This window comes from Papio anubis, chromosome 2, assembly GCF_008728515.1.
Source record: "Papio anubis isolate 15944 chromosome 2, Panubis1.0, whole genome shotgun sequence".
NCBI classification, from domain to species: domain Eukaryota; kingdom Metazoa; phylum Chordata; class Mammalia; order Primates; family Cercopithecidae; genus Papio; species Papio anubis.
In genome coordinates this window covers 92,140,918-92,158,458 of record NC_044977.1, presented here as the reverse complement: position 1 = coordinate 92,158,458, position 17,541 = coordinate 92,140,918, and the positions used below count along the sequence as shown (strand labels likewise).

At 51.1% G+C, this 17,541-nt stretch overlaps 1 protein-coding gene and 1 long non-coding RNA gene across 6 annotated transcripts; one reads left to right on the top strand and one right to left on the bottom strand.

The window, feature by feature from the left end:
- Nucleotides 1-2,066: 2,066 nt before the first annotated feature.
- Nucleotides 2,067-11,073, bottom strand: CCDC51 (coiled-coil domain containing 51). 5 transcript variants are annotated; one of them, XM_009200853.3, is made up of 4 exons: nt 10,703-11,073; nt 4,728-5,047; nt 3,603-3,767; nt 2,067-3,063 (listed from the first exon to the last, which is right to left on the bottom strand). In XM_009200853.3, exons 2-4 carry the CDS (start codon nt 5,037-5,039, stop codon nt 2,305-2,307), a joined length of 1,236 nt encoding a protein of 411 aa, XP_009199117.1. In that variant the 5' UTR covers nt 5,040-5,047; nt 10,703-11,073; the 3' UTR covers nt 2,067-2,304. The 5 variants fall into 5 exon arrangements, with proteins under 5 accessions (XP_009199117.1, XP_003894528.1, XP_009199118.1 ...); XM_003894479.4 differs by having other exon boundaries at nt 10,594-10,770; XM_009200854.4 differs by having other exon boundaries at nt 4,728-4,926; nt 10,594-10,769.
- A 958-nt stretch (nt 11,074-12,031) lies between these two features.
- LOC116273772 lies at nt 12,032-15,139 on the top strand. Its single transcript, XR_004182166.1, has 2 exons — nt 12,032-12,483; nt 14,766-15,139. It is a non-coding gene; the product is annotated as an uncharacterized LOC116273772 (long non-coding RNA).
- The last annotated feature ends 2,402 nt before the right edge of the window (nt 15,140-17,541 follow it).

Sequence of the window (17,541 nt, the reverse complement as noted above, 5' to 3'; positions counted from 1 at the left end):
TCCTTCCGGCCCCACCTCTGGCTGTTTGAGAACATGGGCTTTGGACCTGGGCTTGCGCCATCAACTAAGCCATGTAACCTGACACCAACCCCCCCAGCCTATTTGCTCACCAGCAAGTGGGGGTGATACCACCTCTAGCGGGGCTGTGAAGGCAGGGCACCTGGGCTGCGGAGGCGCACAAGCAAGGGCTCACTTCCTTCCTTTCTTCCCAGCCCAGGACCCAGACCTGGACCCATCCCAAGCTGAGAAGCATTGAGCAAGTCTGGGCTCTCTCACTGGCAAACACCTGGGCCTTCTGCGGGAGGAAACACTGGCAGAAGGGTTCTCTCCTGGGGACCATTTGTCCCCTGTGCAGGGCCATTCACACCCTGGCATGCCCACGGCTAACTCAGGAGCCAGAATCTGGCCCATCCGATTAGGACTTTTGGAGGACTTTGGCTAAAAGCCATTGGCACAGCTTCCTGGGAGGCAAAAATGTCACACGCATCATCTGAAAGCCTCCAAGGCCTCCACAGGCTAGGTGAACCTCAATCAAGAGATTCAGGTCATCCACACTGGCTACTGCCCTAGAGCTACAGACACCCTCTTCCCACCTCCCGCCAGCTATCAAGGGTCTCCCGTCAGGTCACCCCTTTTCTTCCACTCCCACTTCCAGCATCTGAGTCCAGGTGCTTAGCACCTTTTCTGCAGCAGCATAGCAATCCCTCCCTGGATCCCTCACCCTTAGCCTCTCACCTCAGACTGCCAACTGGTACCCCGGGCCTCTGACTTCATGCTGCGCAACTCCCCCACACTCATCACCACCCCAGCCAGGACAGTCTGCCCCAGTCCCTCACCCACTTTGGCTTTCCTGCCTATGTAGCTTGCAGGAGCCCCCTTCACATGCACAGAATCCCTCCCTCCCCAAATCCATTCATCCAAGCACACCCTTCAGGACCTATCTCACCTCAGAGGAAACTGGGTCTTCCAAACCCCACAACCCCCTTCATCTGTACACAGATACGATACCTACTGCCCTATGAGGAATGTAAACACTCTAAGCGCAGGGTCTTTCCATCCCATGCCATTCTGGGGAGCCATTACTCGCCAAGGATAGAGTGACTGAGGGACCAGGTGCTGAGAACCTGAGGTGGGGGGCATTTGGGCCATACTCACTGCCCAAGACTGAACACAGGCTCCAAGAAGAAAGTATGCCTTATGGGAAACACTCCTGGCTCCACAGGCTCTGACAGCTCTGCATAGACACCAGTGAACAAGCCCGCACCTGCAGCCCCTGCATACAGCTACCCTGCACTCTCAAAGGGGAGTGGGTTCTCTGGAACGTGCCTGACTTCCAATACTCCAACACCAGGACTGAATACCAGCCCAAAGCTCCTGTTTACTCAGGGCACACAAGGCCACCCATGGCCATTTAGTCCAGGAGGTCATGGGTCACTGTTCCCCTCTGAAAAGAGATCATACACATGCCCCCACTGCACCTCCCACCCGTAGGAGACCCCCTCTTCCCTATCACTGCCTCTCCATGCACACTCCTGGTGTCCTGAGCTCTGCCTATGCCTGTGGAAGATTTCCCCGGGCTGTGTGGAGGTGCACCCAGCCCCAGTGGCACACCAGTGCTGCCCAAAGCACTCTCTATACCAGGGATCCAGATTGGCCATCAATTCCTATACTTATGTCCCCAGCAACATTTATCAACCATTCCCCCAGTCTTTCTTCCCTGCTTTCCTCTGATCACTCCTCCAGTACTAGAACCAGGAAGTTCTCCCCGACATGGTAGAGAAAGTGATCCAGGAGATGGGAAGTAACCGTGGTCACCAATGAGTAGGCAGCTGGCTAGGTTCCACTCGCTGGAACTCCCAGGCCATCTGACATCGGACAGTCAGGTAAGTGGAGGGCAGGCCAGGAAATTCAAAATGAAAATCTAGGCCTCAGGAGTGCATCCATAACAGTTCAGAAAAGAGGACAGACAGGAGATGAGAGAGGAACTAAAGGGGGTGACTACCCCAACTCCAGGCCCAACCTTCAAGTCTTGGATCTTGATTCTCAATGAAAAAAACTCAGTCTGATTGTTTTAAATAATAAAACTCAGGATATTTTAATTGGACATTAGCACAAAGTTTTGATAATTAATGTAAATGAACCTTGTCTGCAAAGTGAAGTGTGCCTGCTGGTGAGTGACACAGATGCTGCTCCTTCAGATTGAGGTTATACACACCCCCAAAGGCTCACTTCATTGCTACAAGTCTCTAACTAAATCCACATTTACAGCTATTGCCTCAGACCCTCTGGAGGAGGGGCCAGGGGTTAGCTGGCTCTGAATAGCATGTAGAGCACAGGTAGTGTGGCCACAAATGTCACACAGGTGACCAGGGTGCTGTAGATGGTGTTCCTGTTGACTTGGGCTTCTAGTCTCTGCTCCGTGTCCGACAGTGCCAAGATCATACTCCCCTGCTCTAGCAAGGAGCTGGGCATAGCCCCGTCTGCTGGTTCCGCCAGGCCTGGGTGTGCTGCAGCCTTTACAAGCTGAACCACCCCAGCCATTTGGCTACAAGTCTTTTCTAGGCCATCAAGCTGCTCTCGTAAGCCTTCTAGACATGAATGGACTTGCCTGGAATGACTGAGCTGCTCTTTCAAGGCAGCTGAAAGGACGTCTACATCTCTGTCTCTGGTAGGGGGAGTACCTGCCTGTGACCCAGAGCCCTGCCCCGGCCCAACAGCATGTACCAGGCCTCTCAAGTCCACCATGAGATTGTGGAGGTCCCTCTGCTGGAGGGAGTAGCTAGACGCCTGTTCTCGAATGGCCTCCTGGAGACTCACAGGCCCCTTCTGTGCCTCCAGGAGTAAGGCCTTCAGCTCCTGTAGCCGGACACGGTTCACATAGGTGGAGCCAGCCACACCAATCAGGGCCCCCAGGACTGAGCCAATGAGGGACCAGTTCTTGGTCCTCTCCGCCCTTGTGCGCTCCTTCTCATGACTTTCCCGCACAGCTGCAGAGAAGAGGGAGAATTTCTCGCGCTCAGAGTCTTCTGCACGCAGATAGGCTGTGCGAAGTCTCTTCTCCTCCTGCAGAAGCAAAGCCATGTTACTGGGTTACATGGGGACAAGGTGGCCCTGCAGCTACAGCCACCAACAGATGGCTCACTACCTTGTGCCTGGCAGAGTACATGTTCCATAGACCCCTGCTGAATGAATGAAGGTAGCACGAACCCGGCTGGGTCAGAGGGGCAAAGGAATTGGGAGTGAGCAAAGTGAGTTACATGATCGTCCCACCTGAGCAGTCCTGGGTTTGACCAGAGGTGTACTTATGTCTACACGAAGGGAAGTGTCCAGCACTTCCTGGGCCAGCCCCTCCATGGTTCTCCTTCCTCAGCATTCTGGGTCCCAGGCTACACTGCTCTGACAGTTGGCCCCTGTACTCCAGAAGAAAGTAGATGGACACGCTCTGGAAGCTTGGGGTTCTGTCCCTCCATAGGAGCTTCTGGTTCACCTCTGTACCAGGCCTCTGATTAAGGACCAGTCAGGGTTCCCACCTGGCCCCTCCATGATCTGCCAGGCTAGGGTCACTGTCCAAGTGTGAAAGGATTGCCTCCTGAGGTGCCTACCTGCAGCATCCTGTGCTCGAGAGTAGCCAGTTCCAAGTACTGACTGTCCTCCCTGGAGACACGGTCCAAGCGGTCCCTCACCTCCTTCAGCTTGGCCTGGTGAACTTCCAAGTCCTCCCGAGCCTCTCGGACAAGCCCTCGAGCCACCATGAACACTTTCTCAGCCTGCAAAGAGAAAACCGGAGGCCATCTGCACCTTCTCTCCACACCCACACAGGCTCAGCTGCATTCCCAGCGAGGCTGTGGCTAAGAAGAGGTCACTGGGGTGTGAGCTGCAAAGGGTGGAAACGGAATTCCTTAGACACTAATCCTGGCTCACCCAGTGGTGTTCAAAGTGCAGCCTTGGGCCACACCCATCAGAATCACGAGATTCAGCCATTCAAGCAGAAATAACATGCCCCTGAAAAAACTTGAAAACAGCTAACAATGCACACAATTTGTGTCCATCAAACCTGTGTTGGTAGGCTTGTGTTGGTAGGCTGTTTCCCGTGTGTTGCCTTATATATGCCTCATAACAATGCCATGAAAGGCACTGCTGCAGCCTACAGTTTATAGACCTGGAAACACCAGCTCAGCTAAGCTCAAAATCTCCAAGGAAATAAATGGCACTGTTTGTCTCAAAGCCCCCAATGAACCCCAGGTTCTTCCCACCTTGCTACACTACTCCATGCCTAAGCAGGAGTGGGAACAAAGATGACAGAATGCTTTTCTGCCACCACAAAGGACTTGACAACCACAGCTCGCTCTTTCCACTCACAGTGTGACATTTCCTACTGCCCTCTACCTTCGCAAAAGATGTTGTAATTACACACAGTAACAGTACTGCAGCAAGCCCCAGATAACTTTCACCATCAATCCCCAAACAGTCCACAAAGGAAGTATTTGCTGGCCTCACAGACTGGATGTTAGTGGCCAGGGACTTATTAGTACACAGTAACTGTTTTTAGAGAAAGTGGGTGGCACAGTTACATGGAGACCTTCACCCCAGAAGCATCAAGCCCAGGTTTCCACATGAGAAATGAGGCCAAACACAAGTCTGGATGTGGCTACCCAGCACCACGTGACTGGTTTGGCACATTTCCCAAGTCAGAGGACAGGGCCAGCCACCCCAGCTCCCCTCCTCACCTCTGTCACCTTTCCCTGGGCCTCTCGAACCTCATTGAGTCCAACAAACTCTTCATATCTATCCCACCAAGTCTTGGCTGTGGAGGTCGCTCGTTGCTGAATGCTGTGCCCCAGGGCTCTTCCCAGTGCTGGGAGGCGGTGATGCAGCCCGAGGGCCACTTCCTCAGGTCTTTTCTCTCTGGGTTGGCTTGGGCCTGGGCTGCAGAGAGTCCTGGTCATAAAGAGGTCCCTTCCAAGGAGGCCCCTCCGGACCAGTATGCGGGGCACACCCACGATGTGCTGCGTGGCAAACCCAGGGCTGCGCCCCGCCATCAGGAGATCTGTGAGGGGGACGCCAGACAGGTCAGCTCACAGCTGAGAAAGGCTGGACATAAGTCCGTTCTGAGGCCTAGGGACAGTTCTGAACAGACAAATCCCACTAAAATCATCTAAACTGAGCACCACCCTGTTGGGCCCAGAGACTGCGGCCCCTGTGGCAAGAGGATGGTCAGGCTCTCCCCTGGGTGCTCTTGGGCAATGGAACGCAGTTGGGGAAGAGCCTCTAGGATACCATTCCTTCCAGTGCCTGCCACCATGCCACACAAAGCAGACCCTTCCCTGCTACCCACTTCCCTACATCCCCCAGGTCTCTCTGCTGTGACTTGAATGAGAATCCTGATGTCCAGGTTTCTGATATCAAAGACAGTTTTGAAACCAGAGTTGTATACATGCTGACAAAGCCCCACAAAGATGCATAAATACTCCCTGCAATGTTGTAGAACTCAGGGGAACTCAGGAAGACTAAGATCCAGGATCATTTCTGTTAAACAGCCTCAAAACCAACTCCCCAGACTCTCTAAGGACTGCCTCAGCACAAGGGAAGCAGAGTTTCAATTCTGTGCAAGGGCCTAAGGACACAGGCCATTTGTGACCCAAGACAGAAAACTCTTAGCTCTCCTCTAAGACAATTCCAAGGGCAAAACAAAACAAAACTGTTTTTGCCACAGAGGACTTTTCTTAGGTTCACGCCATCCGTCTTCGCCCCCAGACTTTCCAGGCCACCAACTCTCAGTCTCACACTTCTTGACTTCCATAAACTTTCTCTTTCCTCTCCAACCTGCCATTGCTCAACGGCTTAGGTTTCTCTCATCTTTCCCTCTTCCATCTTGCTTTGATATTTGGGCCTGCTTCTCATTACCTGAACAGCAGGGAGTCTCCTGTTATCCAGAATCAGGCCTCACCTGAGCCCAAGAGTGCCAGTGACTCTGAGGACCACAAAGAGGTGGCCAGGTGACCCGTTTTCTCAGAAAAAGCTGAGCCAACAGTACCCTCCTCTGGCCAAACCACACCTCAAAGTCCCTAAGCGCTGATCCTGGCTGTGAGAGCGACACCTGGTGGCCAACAGACGAGGCCAGAGAGAGAAAAGCAGAGGGAGCTGCAGACAGGAAGAAACTGAAGGAGCTCCAGATACAGAATAGAAAGGGGCTTCCTGATGGAAGGTGATGTGAGACAGAGGCCCCCCACAGCACCCTAGCCTCCTCTCCATCATGCTGTGCTAAGAGCTGTCTTTGGAGAAGCTCAGGGGCTTTGAAAACACAGCTGGTAGGGTAGAAACATGTCTTCTGGGCAAAGTGGGCCTGAGCTGAGAGCCGCAGAAGGGAACATCACTGTGACAGTGGTCCCAAGCTCGTGCCACATCCAAACCCCTGGGCCCCCTTCATAAGGCTGGGTTCCATGGCCATGAGGGTGCATACCATCCAGGCCCCAGCAGCCAGTCAGACTCCCAGGCCTCAAGGCCAGCACCCACAACGCACAGGCTGGGACTCTATAACACCCCTGCAGGTGTATCCTTCATCAAACAAAGCATGCAGTGTCCACCATGGCTGGCACCACTTTTCAACACCCTCTCTTCCCAACATCACTGCCCCTCTTGGCTTCCTCCAACCTTCTCAGCCTCCTTTCCCAGCACCGCCTCTACTAGCTGCCCACTTTTAGACCCCAGGAAGGTCACCCATTCCTGGCAGAGATGACAACTACTCTACTGTCTCTTGTGCAATCTTCGCTTTCTTCCCTCCCCTCCCCCACCCCCACGTTCTGCATATGGCAGCCCAAGGCTCCGTAACACAAAAATCAGATTACATTCCTCTGATCAAAATCCCCCAAAAGCTCCCATTTCACCTGGCGGTGGCCAAGAAGCCCTGAGACCTCTCAGCCCTCATCCTCTTCCTTCTACTGCCATACTCTGCTCCAGCCACTGTGCTGCTCTGTGCTCTGCCACCTCCTCCAGCTGGATGACTCTTCCTTCACAAGTCCACTCAGCTCACCCTGACATCTTCATCTTTGCCCAAATATCACCTCTCAGTAAGGCTTCCTTGACCACTCCCTCCCCAGCTAGCTTCTCTGCTTTATTTTTCTCCTGATGGACACATTTCCTTATGTGTTGCCTATTCTCTCACTAGAACCTAAGCTGGGTGACAACAGAGACTTCATAAGGGAATGTGGCAATAATCCCCAAGTTGTTTCTCCACTCCAGTCCCTCCCCTCAGCCTCTCCACCACCCCACCAGCCCCCAACCCCAGGCCCCATTTCTCAGCCCCCAGGATGTCACCACTTAGATGTTTCACAGGCCCCCCAACCACCAAGGGGAAGAATGTTCCTGGCAAAGAGAAAAGGTGGAAAGTGCTTGAGGTTGCTCAAAACCTGAAAGGCAGTCAGTGCAACTGGAAAGCAAAAGCAGAGATGAATGGATGGAGAAGCTGGACAGGTGAAGCAGGGCCCTGAGGGTCAAGTTCAGAATCCTGCCCCTTCAGATCCATTCTCCCACTCTATGTAGATGGCTGTCTCCTACCAACTGCCCCTTCCTCAAGCCTCTATCATGTTCCTCATCTTCACTTCCAGCCTGATAGTCTGCTTGCTTCATTTTCCACCAAGAAAATAATAAAAAGTTGGAAGAGAACTTCCACAAACTCCCAATCACCAGTAACTGCCCCATTTCCACCTCCTCTCTTGATCCTCAGGATAAAAAAACCCATGCTTCTAGGGAAGACCAACCTGTGCCCCAGGGCCCAAATCCTCTCTCTTCCTGAGACACTGCTCAGTAATTGATCTGACACCACCACCAGCAACTGCCCCATTTCTCTGGTTCCCTTTCTAACCAAACTCCTTGACAGACTGCCTGAATTCACTGTTTCTGTTCCTCTTCTCTGATTCCATCCAGCTCCCTCTGATCTGGCCTTCACCCCCTCCTCCTTCACATGCCGTTTCACTTGGTTTCCAGTGCCCACTCATCTGCCTAACCTCTGGAATATGCAGCACCCCAGCGCTCAGCACTCAGACTCCTCTCTTATCCAGTCCTGTGGTTTTAAAAATCATCTATGAAAATGGTCTAAAAAATTTATTTTGGTGAAGGCCATACAACTCTGTGAATATAATAAAACCACTGAATTGCACACATTGCATGAATTGTATGGTATGCAAGTTATACATAAAGAAAGTTGTTTAAAAAAAAAAAAATTATACTCTTGACTCCTCCAGCCCATACCTCTCTCCACAGGGTTCTTGGCTCATTTATCAAACTTCCCAACCTGTATCTCTGCCTGAAAATCTTTTTTTTTTTTTTTTTTTGAGACGGAGTCTTGCTCTGTCATCCAGGCTGGAGTGCAGTGGCGCAATCTCGGCTCACTGCAACCTCCACCTCTCGGGTTCAAGCAATTCTCCTGCCTCAGCCTCCTGAGTAGCTGGGATTACAGGCACCCCACCATGCCCAGCTAATTTTTATATTTTTAGTAGAGACGGGGTTTCACCATGTTGGTCAGGCTGGTCTCGAATCCCTGACCTCGTGATCCACCCACCTCAGCCTCCCAAAGTGCTGGGATTACAGGTAGGAGTCACCACGCCCCGCCCGTCTGCCTGAAAATCTAATGGAGATCTCATCTTCCCCTCCCAAACCTGTTTTTCCCATAGCCTTCTCCAACATGGATGACAGCAATACCAGGTTCAAGTATTCAGACCAACAACCTCACATCACCCCTGATTCCTCATTTCTCTCCCACCTCACATCCATCTATCAGCAAATGCCACTGGCTTTCCAAATCCAGGATCCCTCCTCTTCTCACCTCTGCCGCTGCTACCAAATGGTCCCAATGACCCACATCACATCTCTAGCCTGGACTATCCCAAGAACCTCCTGACAGACGTCACCCTGCCTCTATTCCAGTCACTGCAATTTATTGTCAGCAGAGTCAATGTTCCTTTCCAAACACAGGTGGGACCATGTCTCTCTGCTCAACCCCTACAACGGTTCCCCACTTCTCTCAAGGTAAAAGCCTGTCTTTTCCATGGCCTACAGGGAACCTACCCACTGGCTCTCATTCCTCTGACCTCATCTCCCACTAGTCTCCCTTTCCTCACTCCACTCCAAGCACATGGATCTTCTTGAAGTTGCTGGAGCGCACCAGGTTGTCCCCAGCTCAGGGCCTTCATGACAGCTGCTATCAGTGCTGCTTGCTCCCTCACCTTCTTCAAGTCCTGCTCAACTAGTAGCCCCTTGGGAGGTCTACACACACCCTATCAGATATGGCGATCCCACTCCCACCCTAGCACTCCTGACCCACTGTCTACACTTTATTTTTTCCATGCACCTATCACATGACCTACAATATGTATCTCATTTATTTGCTTTGGTTATAGTCTGTCTCACTCACTAGAATTTCAGCTTGGTACCTACGTATAGTACATACCCAGCAAAAAATGTATTCATCTGCCTAATCTTTGGACACTGTAGCATCCCAGCACTCAGCACTGTTACTTAAAAAATTAAGAGCTGGCCGGGCGCGGTGGCTCAAGCCTGTAATCCCAGCACTTTGGGAGGCCGAGACGGGCGGATCACGAGGTCAGGAGATCGAGACCATCCTGGCTAACATGGTGAAACCCCGTCTCTATTAAGAAATACAAAAAAAAAAAAAACTAGCCGGGCGAGGTGGCGGGCGTCTGTAGTCCCAGCTACTCGGGAGGCTGAGGCCGGAGAATGGCGTGAACCCGGGAGGCGGAGCTTGCAGTGAGCTGAGATCCGGCCACTGCACTCCAGCCCGGGCGACAGAGCGAGACTCCGTCTCAACAAAAAAAAAAAAAAAAAAAAAAAAATTAAGAGCTTTGGCCAGGCGCGGTGGCTCACGCCTGTAATCCTAACACTTTGGGAGGCTGAGGCGGGAGGATCATGAGGTCAGGAGTTCGAGACCAGCCTGGCCAATATGGCGAAACCCCGTCTCTACCACAAATTTTCCAGGCATGGTGGCGGGCATCTGTAATCCCAGCTACTGGGGAGGCGAAACCCCGTCTCTACTAAAAATACAAAAATTTTCCGGGCATGGTGGTAGGCACCTGTAATCCCAGCTACTGGGGAGGCTGAGACAGGAGAATCGCTTGAACCCAAGAAGCAGAGGTTGAAGTGAGCCAAGATCGTGCCATTGCACTCCAGCCTGGGCGACAAGAGCAAGGCTCCATCTCGGGGGGGAAAAAAAGCTTTAGTGATATATAACTTGCATACCATATAATTCACGCAATAACTTGAATACCATATAATTCACGCAATGTGTACAATTCAGTGGTTTTAGCATATTCACAGAGTTGTATGGCCATGACCAAAATAAATTTTTTAGACCATTTTCACAGATGAATAAACAGAATTCGCAAACTGCTGCACCCCTGACTATATTATAAAACAAACTCCTTACAGGGGTTTTCAAAGCTATAGGACCACGTGATATAACTCCCTCCCACTTCTGCCATCTCCCAGCCTACTCTACCTCCACCCAAGCTGTGCTTTCCTCGGTTCCAGGAACGCGCCGAGCTTCAAGGCCTTTGCACATGCACATGCCCTGCTGTGTACCTGAAGTGCTCTTCCCGCGCACGGCCACAGGCCTGGGGGGCCTTCCGATTAAGTACCCCTCCTACGGTTCCGGATTCTATCCTGGCAGGACGACCCTAGTTCTTCGTACCTGGCGCGGCCGGACCTAGCGTCTGCCACTCAGTTGACCTCTGACCTGTTAGTCCCCGCCCCTGGAGCGCCGCATCCGGTAGCGAGAGTTCAACTTCCTGACTAGGAGCCAATCAGGGGGGCCGCCTCGCTGTCTACGACAGAGGGTGGGAGAAGACGCGCCGTTTCCGCTGGCAGGGTCTGGGGAAGGGGCGGCAGGCGCGATGTCCGGCCGCGAAGGTAAGTGTTGCGGGACGGTGAGGACTGTGAGGACTGCGGGGACGGCGGGGCGGGGATCGGGCGGCAGGGGCAGGCCGAACGTGTTCGTGTCGCCCACAGGTGGCAAGAAGAAGCCACTGAAACAGCCTAAGAAGCAGGCCAAGGAGATGGACGAGGTGAGGGCGGGCGCGGAGACACGGGCGGGTGCGGGGGGCCTGGGAAACAGGCCTGAGTTGAACCCCCTTTGCCTTTCCCCAGGAAGATAAGGCTTTCAAGCAGAAACAAAAAGAGGAGCAGAAGAAACTCGAGGAGCTAAAAGCGAAGGCCGCGGGGAAGGGGCCCTTGGGTAAGTGGGGGCTGAATGTAGCTCAAGCTGGCCAAACGCTATGAGCGTCTGTTGGGATGAGGGCGCGGACATGCCTTTTTCCTGCCTACTGAACTGCGATGTCTCGTTTTCCGACGTCCGCTGTAGCGGATGGTCTTTAGCCAGTCTCGGATTTGCAGCAGCAGTAAGGGCCGGGAGCTGGAAACGAAGTCTCCTGCCTCCCAGGCAGTCTGGACTTCCATTCCTTAGGGAATGCAGAAACAGAAACATTGAAATCTATTTACCTCAGACGCAGATTCATACAGTTAAGTTTCTCAGTGTCTTCCGCAATCTCTTGCCCCAAATTCGTATTTTACTGCCTTCTTAGTGTTTGAACGTTACTTGACTTCGAAGTTTTTCTGTGTGTTTTTTGTTTTGTTTTGTTTTTTTGAGACAGAGGCTCACTCTGTCTCCCAGGTTGGAATGCAGCGGCGCGATCGCGGCTCACTGCAGCCTCCGCCTTCCTGGTTCAAGCGATTCTCCTACCTCATCCTCCCAAGTAGCTGGGCGTACAGGCGGCTGCCACCACGTCTGGCTAATTTTTCTTTCTTTTTTTTTTTTTTTTTGAGACGGAGTTCGGCTAATTTTTGTACTTTTAGTAGAGAGAGGGTTTCACCATCTTGGCCAGGCTGGTCTTGAACTCCTGACCTCGTGATCCACCCGCCTCGGCCTCCAAAATGCTGGGATTGCAGGCATGAACCACCGCGCCTAATTTTTTTCGTGTTTATTGTAGAGACGGAGTTTCACCATGTTGGCCAAGCTGGTCTCAACTCCTGACCTCAGGTGATCCACCCGCCTGGGCCTCCCAAAGTGCTGGGATTACAAACCTGAGCCAAAGCGCCCGGCCACCCTTTTTTTTTTGTACTCATATTATCTCTATGCTTTTGCTTTCTGAGTCTTTCTACTTCTGGGTGTGCCTAGACTAAAAGATAAAGTCCAGGCTCTTCAGTGTGCTGTTGCTCCATATGCTTTTCTAACTGAATCCTCCACCTTTTTATATCTTTTATGTAGGAGGAATTCATTACATTTCAAAAGATTTTTCAGGCCCAGCAGTTCTAGTACTTTATGTGCATCTTAAGCATTATTTTACATTCATCCAACTAGTGATTATTTTCTCCACAGTTGTTTATGCCCTATTTGAGCACTGTGAGCCACACTAGGCATGATGGAGACAAGGATGGTGGGAGTGTCATCCGGGGCTTCTCAAGACCTCTCTCCCAGTGGGTTTGATCCATTATTCTTTACCTACCCAGCACTGAGATTCTAGTTCTTGAGATTCCTTTTCAGAATGGTGTAAGGGGCCAGGCACAGTGGCTGACGACCATAATCCTAGTGCTTTGGGAGGCCTAAGCAGGAGGATTGTTTAAGGCTAGGAGTTCACAGCATCAAAGGGAGACCCTGTCTACAGAAAAATTTTAAAATTAGCTGAGCGTGGTGGTGGTGGCTCATTTCCTGTAATCCCAGCTATTTAAAAGGCTGAGGCAGCCTCATTTAAGCACAGGAGTTAAAGGTAAGAGGATTATTTGAGCACAGGAGTTCAGGCTGCAGTGAGCTGGGATCATGCCACTGTATTCCAGCCTGGGAGACAGAGTGAGATCCTATCTCAAAAAAAAAAAAAAAAAAAAAAGATATCTTGTACCCTCTTTTTTTTTTTTTTTTTTTTTTTTTGAGACGGAGTCTGGCTCTGTTGCCCAGGCTGGAGTGCAGTGGCCGGATCTCAGCTCACTGCAAGCCCCGCCTCCCGGGTTCACGCCATTCTCCTGCCTCAGCCTCCCGAGTAGCTGGGACTACAGGCGCCCGCCACCTCGCCCGGCTAATTTTTTTTGTATTTTAGTAGAGACGGGGTTTCACCGTGTTAGCCAGGATGGTCTCGATCTCCTGAACTCGTGATCCGCCCGTCTCGGCCTCCCAAAGTGCTGGGATTACAGGCTTGAGCCACCGCGCCCGGCCCTTGCACCCTCTTTTAATCTGTGATTGTGTATAGGGAAAAGATCAGTCCTTAGTGTAACTCTATGCTAGTTGTTTGTCATTGAGCATCATCTAATTTTTTTTTTTTAAGGTTTATTTTGTCAGGCCCCTTTGGATCTTCTTTCCTGTATTAGGCATATATAACCCTACACTGTTTCTTTTTTTTTTTTTTTTTAAGATGGAGTCTCACTCTGTCACCCAGGCTGGAGTGCAGTGGCGCGATCTCAGCTCACTGCAACCTCCGCCTCCTGGGTTCAAGTGATTCTCCTGCCTCAGCCTCCTGAGTAGCTGGGATTACAGGTGCACACCGCCATTCCTGGCTAATTTTTGTATTTTTAGTAGAGACAGGGTTTCACCATGTTGGCCAGGATGGTGTCGATCTCCTGACCTTGTGATCTGCCCACCTCAGCCTGCGAAAGTGCTAGGATTACAGGCGTGAGCCACCGCGCCTGGCCCAATCCTACACTGTTTCTTAAATCGCCTACTGGGTTCCACATATATGATGATTTGTAAATTAGTAGAGTATACCAGGTGCCAGGATCATAATATGGAAGGCAGTGTAACGTGGCAGTTAAGAATGTGGACTTTGAAGTCAGACAACTCAGGTTGGAATCCTGGCTTGTCACATACCTTGAACAACACCTAACAATAATACTTCTTTTTTGGCTGGGTACAGTGGCTCACGCCTGTAATCCCAGCACTTTGGGAGCTGAGGTGGGTGGACCACTTGAGGTCAGGAGTTCGAGACCTGCCTAGCCAACATGGTGAAACCCCATCTCTACTAAAAATACCAAAATTAGCCGGATGTGGTGGCGTGTGCCTGTAGTCCCAGCTACTCGGGAGGCTGATGCATAAACAATCGCTTGAACCCGGGAGGTGGAGGCTCCAGTGAGCCAAAATTGCACCACCGTAGTCCAGCCTAGGTGACAAAACAAGACTCTGTCCCAAAAAAAAAGGCTGGACTCGGTGGCTCACACTTGTAATCCCTGCATTCTGGGAGGCCGAGGCAGGCGGATCACCTGAGGTCAGGAGTTCGAGACCAGCCTGACCAATATGGTGAAGCCCCGTCTCTACTAAAAATACAAAAATTAGCTGGGGCTTGTAGTCCCAGCTGCTCGGGAGGCTGAGACGGGAAAATTGCTTGAACCCAGGAGGCAGGGGTTGCAGTGAGCCGAGATCGTGCCACTGCACTCCAGCCTGGGCGACACAGCAAGACTCTGTCTCAAAAAAAAAAAGAACTTCTTTTTCTGTAAAATGGGTTGATAGGGCATGAGGATTAAATAAGCCAATCTGTGAAGTATACAGGAGTGTAGATCTAGACCAGTGCGCAGCCAGCCACTGCTTGTAGACTCCATCTTATCCTCATTTTACCTTTACCTAGAACAGACAATATCAGTGAAGCTGCTATCCATGCTTGTGTTAAAGCGAATGCCCAGTACAAAAGCCAGGCTTTACTAAGGTCCACAGCAGGTCCATGGGGCTTCTACTGTAAGAACTATATTTTTCCCTAATTGTGACTATTTTTCTTTTGCAGCCACAGGTGGAATTAAGAAATCTGGCAAAAAGTAAGCTGTTCCTTGTGCCTGAGGAGATGGTGACCCTTTATTTCATCCTTATTTAAACGTCTATATTCCCTGCCATAACATCTTTTGCCACCTAAAGCTGGAATTAAGTGTTGTCTTGGAGCTGTTGTACATTTAAGAATAAACTTTTGTAAAAAAAAAAAAAAAAAAAAAAAAAAACTTACAGTGGTTCATCATCTCTTTAGTTGTTTTCACTAAGTCATTCCTACCATAACTGTGAATTTAAAGTAAAACCAGCTCAGAACCTTGCCAGAGTCTGCTCTTTGGTCTTTGTTCTACCCTAAACTTTGTATCACCTGAAATTAAACCAACTCGTTTGAAAGGATGTCCTTCTCGTGTGGTTGTATGCCTGACAATACCTTACATGAGGTTAGTGGAAGAATTTGCACGTTTTTTTCTTGGTGGGGGAGGGGGTGGAGTGCAGTGGCATGATCTCTGCTCAATGCAACCTCCACCTCCCGGGTTCAAGGTGTTCTCCTGCTTCGGCCTCCCAAGTAGCTGTGGTTACAGGCGCCTGCCACCATGCTTGGCTGATTTTTTGTATTAGTAGAGGGGGGTTTCACCATGTTGGCCAGGCTGGTCTCAAACTCCTGACCTCAAGTGATCTGCCTGCTTCAGCCTCCCAAAGTGCTGGGATTACAGGCATGAGCCACTGTGCCTGACCAGCATTTGTGCTTTTAAAACCCATCTTTATGTTGTGACATCCAGATTGCCGAATGTTTTGGTGAGACTTGTTCATCTGTTCATGTAAGGCGTGTGCTATATGCAGGCACTGGGGTACGTACCAGGGAACAGTTCCTGTTGTCAAGGAACTTCTCTACTGGGGAAGAGGCAGGGCAGGGCAAATGATATGATCCTCCAAGTTGCTGGCAGTGAAGTCCCCATGCCCACCAAACAGGTCCAGGGCAGCAGCTGCAGGAAGCCCCAGCCCACTTGCTGGTGGATGGAGGGGGTGCCAGTGCCAGGCAAGGGGTTGGGGGTGAGGCAAAACAGGGGCTCACTCTACCTCCTGCTGCCCAGGACTGGAGTCCCAGGCATACCTACCGCTTGCCCCTCACTAAATGCAAAGACAGAGACCATAATGTATGCTAAATATATATTGAAACGCTTAGCTGGGTGTGGTGGTGCACTTCTGTAGTCCCAGCTATTTGGGAGGCTGAGGTGGGAAGATCACTTGAGCCCAGGAGTTTGAGGCTGCAGTGAGCCAAGATCACACCACTGCACTCCATCCTGGGAGACAGAACAAGACCCTGTATTTTTAAAAAAAAATTAATTCAGAAGCACAAAGAGAGCTCTGGAACCATTATGGGGCTTTGCTAAATCAAAACTAGGTTTTAGAATATTTAAAACTTTCATGATTAATGTACTAGATATTAACGCAGGATGGGGGGGCGGGGGGAAGCCTGTGTTGGTCCTCTCCAGAAAGTTGCACAGCCAGGAGCACCCTTCTATAGGCTTCAGGCATTCCCTATGGGGCCTTGCCAGCTGGCACCCAGCCGTATGCTGCTAAAACAAGCCTGAGCACCAGTGATTGACACTGTTCGTGAAAGCAAGTTACTTGGTGGAACCTATCCCCCTTTAACAAATGAACAATCCCGTCTCTTTCCAGGACCAGAGTCCTGCAGCAATTAAGCATGCAACATTTGGGCAGCTATCTGAGGGAGACTACCAGTTACTCCAAAAAACTTTCAACTCCTTAGACACTGAAGGCCCTGATAGCACTCTCTTTTTCATTTAATCTTTTTATTTAATGCCTTCACAAACATTCCTAGGACACTCACAGGTGAAGTTTGGCACTGAGCAGGTAAGGCTGAAAGGGTCTTGCTCCTGTTACTCTCCATTGCCAGTTCTCTATTGCGGCTGTTCTGCACACCACAGCTGCCCAATAAAATGTGTCAGGCACGCAAGCCCACCTCAAATTGCTGCTCCTTTGTGAAGCTTTACCTCTGTCTTCGCCACAGGTAACTGACCTGGCGTTTCTGTGGCTTCCCTTTCAATGTAGAATTCTCGTGTTAGTCTTATGTGCCGGCCTCCTACCCCTCTATCCTGCTAACTTGACTCAACCTGTAGGACAGCCCAGATGCCATTTACAGAGGGACTTCCTTGACCTCCTGAGCCCTATTCTATGCAACCAGGGCTTACAAAAAAAAAACACTCCAGCACTCAGAGGAATGAATGTTAACAGCCTGGGCAGCTCCCACCCCCTCCCACACAGGAACAGCTCCAAACATCACTCCTCCTTGGACTTTCCTCCTCCCTAAGCCTACCTCAAATGTACATATGTGAAACATTCACTATACCCGAAGATGTCTGCACACGACAGCTCTATTCATACTCCTCATCCAACAAATTACACTCTCCTCAAGAAAGCCTCGGGGCTTGTAGGAAGTAGGTCTGGCGGGAGAACGAAAGCGAGGTCACGGAGACCACATCCCTGAATGCTGCCTGGCTCGACTCAAACGCAACACGCGTTAAATGCTAGGGCAAGCTGCTCCTGCGCAGCCCTCCTCCACAGAGTGCCAGGGAGAGAGCGTAAAGCCACCCGCGAGGCGGAGCTGGTGCGCCTCCGACCCGCGCCTACGGTAACCGGTCGTGCGGCACTGAGTCCTTGCAGCAAACCTGCCGAATTCCAGCCGTGGACCTCTGAACACCCGGCAGGGCCGGGTTTGGCGGCGCGCTGGGACTTTCGTCATTCTTCCGCGCCCTCCGCCTGCCAGCTGATTGGCC